We start from the raw sequence: 10267 nt of genomic DNA, 5'->3' as shown, positions 1-10267 counted from the left end.
AAAAAAAAAAAAAAAAGATATTTCGGAAATCATAAGTTGGTATTATTCAGAAATAACTAATGAAGGAAAGTCAAATCAATCCTTGAAGACATTAAACATTTCCTTGAACACATTAAACATTTATCGCAGTTCTGTTTTGACCATATGAAAACATTGACACAAACAAAATCTGCAATTGTTTAAATAGTATAAGATTTTATTCCAACTGTGTTGACTGTTGCAACTGTGGATATGAAAAAACGCCTACGCGTACTGAATAGTGGCTTCCTAATACATATGCAAGACTTGTTGATCCGCTATTGAGTTGTGAATTTGAAATATCATGGGGTGACACCGTGTCTTGCGGCATGCTGGGAAGTCCTCAGCCAAAAACACTGATGGTGCACTGAGTGCAAGGAAGGGTACGACGGAACAAAGGCACTTCCTCAGTAGGCTACATCTGTTTCTCCTCCTCTCTCTCTCTTTCTGTCTTCAGAGGATGGCTGGCATGCGAGCAGTGATGCCAGCAGTGGCAGCTTAACCTATTTTCGGAAATACCACAGATTTCTATTAATAGCCCTGCTGAGCAGCAGGCCTCTCCACACATCCCTGACGGGTCCCACAAACTCACTGATAACATCCTCTCCCAGATCACCTTTCAGCCATGCTCATGTCGTAGCATCACTTTTCAATATTAAAATAAAAACAACAACCAAATTCAATAACGTTCTGGACTGTAAAAGGACATTGCGATGAAGCAATCTGGGAAAGATTCTGGAGAAATTCTTCTACAACGTATTTCCACTTCCAAGTGCATGTGATGTCACAGAAATAAGATAGTTAAACAAGTTACTATACTGACATCTTGAACGTCTTAATACACTATACGGACATCTTAAAACTTAAACTCTTAGAAATAATTACCAATCCTCTATTGTGCATTTTTCAACCAGTGGGTCGCAAACTATCCTTATGATTGCGTATAGTGAACAAAACTCATTACCAATTTTTGAAAGTGTAGAGAAAACTCTTTCCATATTTATTGTTGTTGACGTCAAAGCATCAAATCATCATGCATCTAATCAAACTTTAGGATATTCCGTGAAACAAAATATCTGCCATTGGCGAAACAGGCTAGTCAAACTCAGATGGACAGGTTATGCAACACTCTAGAAAAAGAAAAAATAACAAAATTACGCAAATAATAATAATAATAATAAATTCAACCCAACTGGGCGAATTAGCAAGTTTTAAAAGTGTGTGGAAAATTCTTTCCGTATTTTCTGTTGTTAACATCAAAGCATCAAATCATTGTGCATCTTATCAAATTTTACGTCATTCTGCAAAAAATTATTCGCCATTGGTAAAAGTTAGTCAAACTGACATTGGACAGGTTGCAAAACTACAAGAGCATGAACAAAATTACACAAAATGAAAGAAAATACACCCCACTGGACTCATTGTCAACTTTTGAAAGCGTGAAGAAAATGCTTTCCATATTTATTGTTGTTGATGTCAACGCATGACATCAACATGCATCTAATCAAACTTTATGGTATTCTGCGAAAAATGATCTACTGCATGGTTTGTGTCAAGCATAATGTGTTTTGTAAGTTGAAAACCAGTAAAAGCCGATTAAGAAACCAATCTCAGACTAGATATTGTAAAACTAAAAAGGAAAATTTCCTTTTCATGTTAATAATGTTAATAATTTTACATATTGTTGGGGATATTCAATAGTACGATAAACTATTACGATAAACAATTTTGGTACTGTTTTGGGTCGTCACTTGATGTTTATCAAAACCACTTCGGAACCACTGATCTAGCGTACTAGAACTTTCCTTTGGGTATGAATACCTACAAATACTAATGCGAACCTGATGTTTATGCACACAGTCTTTTTCTGTTGTACTCTCAACATCGTGACAGTGTCCCACGTCTGCCCCGCCACACCTCCCCTTTCACATTAAATCCTTTTGTTTCCACCCTCTCCTGTCTGCCGGGGTGGATCTGGCTCTCCCATCCTGTCAGAAGGGCCCGTCACTCCGCCGGTGCCTCTGGATTAAAAGCACCATTTGTTTTCAGTGTTTCTGACAATCACTCCATCTCTCTCAGCCTGTTCATCTATTGTGCTTAGCCTTCTGCCTTACTGTCATTTTTCCCTGTCCACTCCAGCTCTGTGCGTGCGTGTGTGTGTGCATGGCATTTGTCACAGCTCTCTGACTGACATAATGGCCATGCCCTCCTTCCTGAGATCAAAGGAAGTGGAAAAAGGCTTTTCTGCTCAAATTCCAATGAGGCATTTACATATTTCCAAGCCGTTCTCATCAACGGTAGCAGAATCCTTCTTTCGCTGTTCATTAGTCAACCGTGTTGAGTGTTGATTTATTTTCCTCTCGACAATAAATCTTTCGTTCAGGAATCTCGAAAAACCAGAACAACAAAGTTCGACTGCAGGAAATGTCGGAAAGAACAGTCATGCCGGAGTATCAAACATTTCATTCTCTGTCGTCATTCTCCCTTTCCCTCCATTAAAAAAAAACGGCACCTCCGGACTGACCTTGTAAAAGTTTATTGAGCAAAACAGTAAACAGAAAAGAGTAACTAATAAGCTTTATCCCTGAGAATTGACCTCCATTTTGAAATGGTCCATGAAAATCTGGCATCTTTAAAGATAAAGTGAGTAATTTCTACACCACTAGTATCATTAAAAAATAACTTGCTGAATAAAACATCTTAAACCAGCTGGTGTAGGCTGGTTTCCCTGAATCACCAATGTGCAACTGATTTTTCAGTCTGACCAGCTGAAAAATAGGCAAAATCCCTCTAAAATTAGCACTAAGACTAGTCTGGAAGACAAGCAAAGCAGCTAAGACTGGATTTTTTTCAGCAGGTAATGATTGTTTCCAAACAGGTTTTTTAAACACTTCACCCATTTGCCATTGGTCAGCCAAAGAGACTTCAGCTTATTCCATTGGTTGTGCTAATGTTACTATGGCAGGCTGGGGTGTGTTTCCCAAAAGCACTGTTGGTATGATCGCAGGTTCTATCGTTAGCAATACTGTTGGAAAACGCAGTTCCAACAAACATTTCACAAACAACAAGTTGTGTGGTTGGAACTACAGCACTAAACCTATGCTTTGAAGCATAGTTTGATAAATAGAGCAAAACAACAGAGAACAGAAATATCAAAGTAGTCTTCAGATGCGATGTTTGTTATTTTCAACAATAATTTGACATTAATCTGATCTCAAACTGAGTAATTAGCAGAAGTTATTACTCCACCACCTGCGTGACGCCATTAACGATGAATCTATATTGTTGAAACAATGTGGTTCAGATGATGGATATGTGACAAAGTTACTATGTTTTTGGGAAACTAGCTTTTTCCATCGATGCATCATACTATGTTAGTTAAACAATGAGTTATGTTATTGCACGGGAAATGCACCGCATTGTTCAGGATACAAGCAAAGTTTTGAAACAAGTCCGCAAGAGTGTCACAAAATTTACTATATACTGTATGTATATATATATATATATTTACATGCATATATTTTTTTTTTCAAATGGTTTATGTGGATTGCTTGGTTTACTCTGCATATTAAGCTATGATAGAAGAAAATATTTTAACATAAAAAAAACAAATTTACACAATGATGAAATGAAATTCACATAATGATGACATAACATTTTCAGTTCACACCCAAAAAAGGTTTTAACTGAACAGTAACATTATTTTGTTTATCAATTAAGCTTAATTTTAAAAAAAAACTGATTAATAAGTTAATTTTATTGAATCCTACAGCATCGAGTGGTGTTTTTGAATTACAGAACAATCTGGTTAAGCAGCACAAAGCAGAAAGAATCGGGTGGGCTTTTCTATTAGCAAACACAGCGGACATTATGACACGTTTGAAGACCAGCTTATTATCCACTGTAAAAATGGTCACAAGGGAGAGATTCACAGCATCTTAGAATAGCGCATCAATAATTTCGCTTTTGTGTTTTATGCTCGGGTCCACCAAACGGACATGTTACGGAAGGTCACTGAACCTCTTTCCACAGAGGGTTGTCTAGAATACTCTACTGTAAGTGCCATCTCCTGATAAATGGTAATGGCCTTAAAAAAAAACATTTTCCACCTAAAAAGAAAAATAACCTTCTACACATGGAGGAGAGTCCATCTAAAAGTAGGTAAAGGGGAGATAAGTGGCCAGTTCACATGAAAAGACAAGTAGCTCAAAGCAAAGCTCGCTGGTAGAGGAGGGAACATCTTGACATTCAGAGCTACAGTTCCTGCCAGGTGAGCTGCTGAAGCATTGCATTTTTTATGAATCAGCCTTGTAGCATATTATAGTATTTATAGATGTTTGGGTCTTTGGACTGTCAGACTACTTTTAAAGAAGCCATTGGATATATTTGAGCCCATGACCTCCTCTTATTAAAGACCCAATGAAAATCACTCAACAATTGCATTTTTATTCATTGGTTGACAAGTTTCCTTATGAAACTTGAAATTGGGGTTGAAACAGCAGTCATCAAAAGCCTTGTAGTTTTTAGATTACATCACAGGCTTGAACTACATTTATTTTATTTTTTATTTATCTATTTTACTTTTAAAAATTGTAAACACCTGTGGGTACAACATAGGTAGTCATTATTTTTGGTCCACTTTAGAGGAAAACTGTAAATTGTATTACGTACATCTTTTAAGCTTTTAGAAGGCCTCAAAACTAATAGAATTTACTGAAAATCACAAAATTCTACACAAATTTTTTTACCAGAATACAAATCAAAATAGACCTTTAATAAAAAACTTAAAAAATGGTTCTTGGCAAGCCATACAAAATAGGTTTCATCTTTCTATTAATAAGGGATTTGTGATGTAATTTTTCTGCAAGGCCTTGGAACAATCTCACTCCTAACTTAACTCTTTACAATACTGGAAATAGCAACTACTTTCAAATGACTGTCCAACAAGGTTACCTTTAAATTTATAAGCACTGAACCTATCTGTAGCCTGGCTTTCAGCTTTTGCAAGGCCCCCTACTGTTAAATCTATCCGCATGAGAAAAGACACAAATGAACACTGTTTAATACTGTTTAATAAGAATATTTCTAAGATGTCAATCTTATTTCTCAATCCCTCATGAATGCATTAGCACAAAAGGTCCCTTGAAAGCAGTTAAGTATTGACACTCTATAGTGGCATATGTGAATGGAGCAGCATGCACAGACAATCAGACAGCATCAGGTTTAGGTCTAAAGAACCTTGTATATGTTTGTGTATAGTGTTCAAATGCTCTCCATGTCTTTTGTATTGTAAGCTAAAGCAAGCTTATCCTTGGACATCTTCACCTGCAGAGTGCAAAATGTGCATAAGAAGCTTTCAAAGCAATGCAACAATAGTCTATTTATGCTAAACGCAGCAAGAGATCTATATACTACGTTCACGTACGATTACAAATAAAGCATAGCAAGTGTCTCAAGCTTTGCAGGCAAATCTGTGAGTGTAAAACCCATTTCCAACTCCATACTTAATATAAAAACTTTAATAAAATGCTGAGCTCAACTGATCACAGGTGAAAAACCTAAAGGGGAAAAGCTCACCTGTTAATACAAATCAAGAGACAGCAGTTGAACAGACCTCATAATAGTTGTTCATACTGAACACCGCAGGCTATGATGACTACAGCATGCTTTAATTGCAAAGATGCAGCCACTGTAGAGGGACAAACCAAGAGATCTGAACGACTGCAACCTCAGACAATAACTACAGTTGCTAATCCTCCTCCGTCATTACGGTCATGGTTTATTACCGCGCTTAGCAAACTAATGCTGTGTTTTCCTGTGTGGATTAGCAAGATGACTTGGCGCCGAAACATGTTCCCCACTCTGAAACCTACATTTGATCCCTTTAGTCCGGAGAACCCTTTAAACCAGAAATTAATGATGAAACATGCACAAATGTCTTGTTTTGCACAACTAAAATGCTTATCTTAAAGGGGTCATATGATGTTGCTAAAAATACTTTTATAAAGAATATCTCTTTGGATTTGAGACTTTAGTCTTTGCAACTTTACAGATCTTCTTTATGCGCCAAGAGCTTGTAACACTCCAAAGAGAAAAGAAAAATTGAAATCGCATCATATGACCCCTTTAAATAAAATTTTGTGAATTGCATATACAAACAGTAGGCTCTACCCAATGAGCACTGACATTAACGCAAACATTCTTCTGTTGTGCTCCTCTGTCACGTTTCGGGGGGAAAAAATTACATTAGCATCCTCAGCGACGTTTTAGCCAAACATTTAAACAACCTTGGGGTCTACATCACCAATGCAGTCCATATTGAGACTACTCGCAAGACTGCACAATCTCTATAAACTGACAAAAAGTGTATGTAAATATTTGCTGACTTGTTCTTATCTTCACATCCCCTCATAGAATAATACATAAGATGAAAAGAAATTCCATCCTGAAGAATTAATTCTCTGTACGATCCTTTAGAACTCATATTCAGTTCCTGTCCCAGAGGCACACATCACAAGTACAATCTGGTAGGTTAGGATGGAAAAAAGTGGGCCTATGATGTTGTAATCTGGCACTGATGACATTCAACTAATATGTATGTAACCAGCCATAATAAATACAAACACACAAACAAATTTGTTAGTCTTCAGGAATTACATAAAGGTTTTAAGAATAGTGGTCACATCCTTGTGTTTATTACCAACTTACATTTTGAGAAAACAGTGGATTCAAATTCCACATCTTAAGTACATCTGTGCATAATTTATGCATAAATAAATGTAAATGTCTCTGGTATTATTAACCATAGACCAGGGGTCACCAAACTTGATCCTGGAGGGCCGGTGTCCTGCAGACTTTAGCTCCCGCTTGCCTCAACTCACCTGCCTGGAAGTTCCAAGTATACCTAGTAAGACCTTGATTAGCTGGTTCAGGTGTGTTTGATTAGGGTTGGAGCAAAACTGTGCAGGACACTGGCCCTCCAGGACCGTGTCTGGTGACCCCTGCCATATACCTTATTTTACTTAGGCTATAAATGGAAAATCACAATTTTAAAACCCCATTGGAAATTCCTTGCTAATTCTCTTCTGGGTTTAGCACTACAAACTGAAAAGCTCTATATTTCAGGGGTCTAATTGATGGGACAATTCAGCTCTCAGTAATGCACTAGATAAGGTGTATCCACATAGGCTTGACATCCATCAATGCCCAAGAGGACCATTATTATTGAGGAACAGTCAGCTCCGATTGGATCCTCCCTGGTTTTTCTGTCTTGTATTATTTGCTACACAAGTTAATACCTCAAATAATATAACAACTTACATGTCACCATTGATGCCGTTTGATCAAAGAAGGACAGACAGAGTGCCATTTCTCGTCAGAATTGGCACGCTTTCATAACGGTCGACTTGTGGTATGTAGCTACTTTCTTAAGTTTCCTCTGAAACGGCATATTTTGTCATGCATATCCTCTCTAGAGCTGAACCATTTGTCATAGAAACCTAAAATTAAGAATAAAATTAACATTTCACCTCGTTTTCTAAAACTGGTTTGGTTTAATTTAGCCAAATGAAAACGCACAACTCTCTCCCACGAAATCAATATATATTCTCATTACTCTGACATGTTCAACACAGTTAAACCCCATATGAAGCAAGGCTTCTCACGGGCTAAATATCGTGGATGAACGCTTGAGCAAATAGAACCTTATTAGCATAATTATAAACACACTACTGATATGAAGCCTAATAGTAACTGACACTAACGAAGACAAATGTGAATATTCTGTTTCCAACACACATCGCTTGAGGACAATAAATGACAAGAACGAGATTATACCAAAATAGAGATTTAATTTTACTCTTTGTCTTCTTGTTTGAGTGGGATATGACGTATTCGATGTCAAGTAGAACGCGCCGTAGTTCGTTATGACGCACAACCGAACGTGTTTTAAGTGCAAATATAATCAGATAAGTGAAGCTGCACGTTTTTCTGTTCTATTTTCATTTGTGCGTGTTTCATTGTATCCTGGCACCTGTTTGGAGCATTTAATAGCTCCGTTTTTTGGGGGGGGGTTTTTGTAAAACGTTGAACTATAGTAGAATATTAATAATATAGGCTAATCATACTGAAAACGCCTGTTCGTTTGTGAGAACTGCATGTCAGATTGCACAAGGATGCTCTGGGATGGTGGGAGTATTTCCCCATTGTAAAATGATGGCAAAAGAAAGACTCTTTGAATATGAATTTTCTTGTAAGCCTCTTTGCCCCAGTTCCAAAATTAACAGCCGTTGAGAAAAGCAAGATTCCCAGCCATGTTATGTGATATAGTAATATTCATACAAGCAACAATGCAAAGGTTCAGACTGAGAAGATAAGTTCTCTCTAAACGATTCAAGTGCAAAATAGTGGCTAAAGGGTACTGATATTACAGTTTCACCAGACTGTTATGTATTTAATGTTGACATGACAAAAATGACACGTTTGATTTAAAATAAATATTACAATAACGCACGCGTCACTAATGGATGATGTGCAGGAGACAAAAAGTATATATTTTTTACATTATTGTAGGTTTTACCACCCCAAAATCACAAGACTCTTATTAAGGGAATCACGCGTTTACCTTTGTGCATGCCGGTGTATCGGTCCTTTAATACAGTCAATTCGTGGATTTTCCCAAACTGTTCGAATAATGGTTTCAGGTCTTTTTCCTCAAGGTTCCGCGGTATTTGCCCGATAAAGAGTTTTATGGCATCTTGATCTTTCATGGTGCCGTTCTCCGGATGAATGGAGATGGATTCTGACCCGTTCATGGGTTTAGGAAATGGGATCTGAGCGTACTGGTGCTGGTGCGGGATTAGGAGGAGTGGATGTTGGGTCGGTGCTGCCCCGGGTCCAGTGAAAAGCAGGCTGGAGTAAGCGGGATGGGGCGGCTGTGGGTGCTGCTCCCTTCTTGTCTCAGTCTGAGTGAATCTGGCCATTCTGAGCTGGGAGCACACTGGATAATAATAATGACAACACATACACACACACTGAGAGAGAGCGAGCAGTCAACTGGAAACACAGACTTACTTTCTCGGCGCTACACATTCGCACACATGCACACATTCGGAGATGTTTAGGGGGTGGGGGAGATGCCGCGCCATTTTTTGCTCCAGAGCGACACCCAGTGGCCAACGCGTGCTATCGGGCCTACAGTCGGTGTGCATTGCCGAGAAACACCTACACACAGTTAAATACGAGTGTTTTGGACAAAAGGACGTTCAAGTTCACACAGCTGCGCGATACAACCGGCTAAGTTAATATAGCCTACTATTAGGTTTTGAAACACATCCGCATTAAACGAAAATGCATTAGTGATTTGTTTTCATGTGGATTGACAATCTGTTAGTTAAGTGAGGGCATCTATTGTTTAATTTTATCACCAATGGTAGTTGTAATTTTAGTTTTTAAATGTAGAAATGTGTCATTGTAGCATCTAAATGTGACCATTAAAGTCATAAACTATGACAAATAAATGAATAGATGTATAGACAAAAAATAATGCATAACATACAATTTAACATGTAGGCTACATAGCTTTAAAAATAAGAACCAACATGAATATTTAAATAAATATAATAAAATCACGTTCCCCAAGTACTTACTTTTACTGGTTTTACTGTATTTTAAGAGGAATTTGCTTTTCAAAATATAATTTGTTTTCACTGTTAGGCCTAATTAAAATTCATACTTTTTAGGTCCATTAAACATATCATTTTCACAGCCATTTATAATAAAAACATGCATGTTTTTTTTATTAAATATAATATAATTTTTCACTGTAGCATATTTGCTGTGTTAACTTACAGTTAACTAATTGACAGGTTTAACTGTGCAATATTTACAGTTTTTCCATTAAAATTACTAACTTTTTTTTAAAGTGTAGTGGCATTATATTCTTTGTAACTTTGAATATGTTAATGTCCTTGAACATGAAAAAAGAAACTAAAAACAAACAAACAAACTGCTTTACAGTAGGCCTTTGCCTGTATGGAAAGGAGCCAGAATTGGACAGCCCTACAATGATATACACATCCATAGAAAAAAGGTACTAGTACATTTTTGTAAGTTAAGCCATCAGAGAATTAGTCTGATATGCAGACATTATCTGTCACTATGGTTACAGTGTTATTCAAGACTGTTCTGAGAATACAGGTGGGAATTGAACTTAGCTGCCTGTCTAAGAAGACAGCTTTTGTCTGCTATT

The 10267-nt window shown here is 37.2% G+C and overlaps 1 protein-coding gene across 1 annotated transcript in view; it reads right to left on the bottom strand.

Annotated features, from left to right (window-relative positions):
- Positions 1 to 9413, bottom strand: part of LOC107719642 (CUGBP Elav-like family member 5) — a 229164-nt gene extending 219751 nt beyond the window's left edge. The window contains exons 1-2 of the mRNA XM_016527127.1: positions 9091 to 9413; positions 8642 to 9005 (exon numbers count right to left, since the gene is read on the bottom strand). Coding sequence (XP_016382613.1) covers positions 8642 to 9005; positions 9091 to 9126 — 400 coding nt within the window. The 5' untranslated portion in view covers positions 9127 to 9413. The remainder of the gene's footprint in view (positions 1 to 8641; positions 9006 to 9090) is intronic.
- Positions 9414 to 10267: the final 854 nt, after the last annotated feature.

The sequence above is a fragment of the Sinocyclocheilus rhinocerous genome, unplaced genomic scaffold (genome assembly GCF_001515625.1).
Source record: "Sinocyclocheilus rhinocerous isolate Xijiao unplaced genomic scaffold, SAMN03320098_v1.1 scaffold1294, whole genome shotgun sequence".
In the NCBI taxonomy this organism is placed as follows: Eukaryota; Metazoa; Chordata; class Actinopteri; order Cypriniformes; family Cyprinidae; genus Sinocyclocheilus; species Sinocyclocheilus rhinocerous.
Note: the sequence above shows the minus strand (reverse complement) of the source record. Positions and strands in the feature narration are given on the sequence as shown.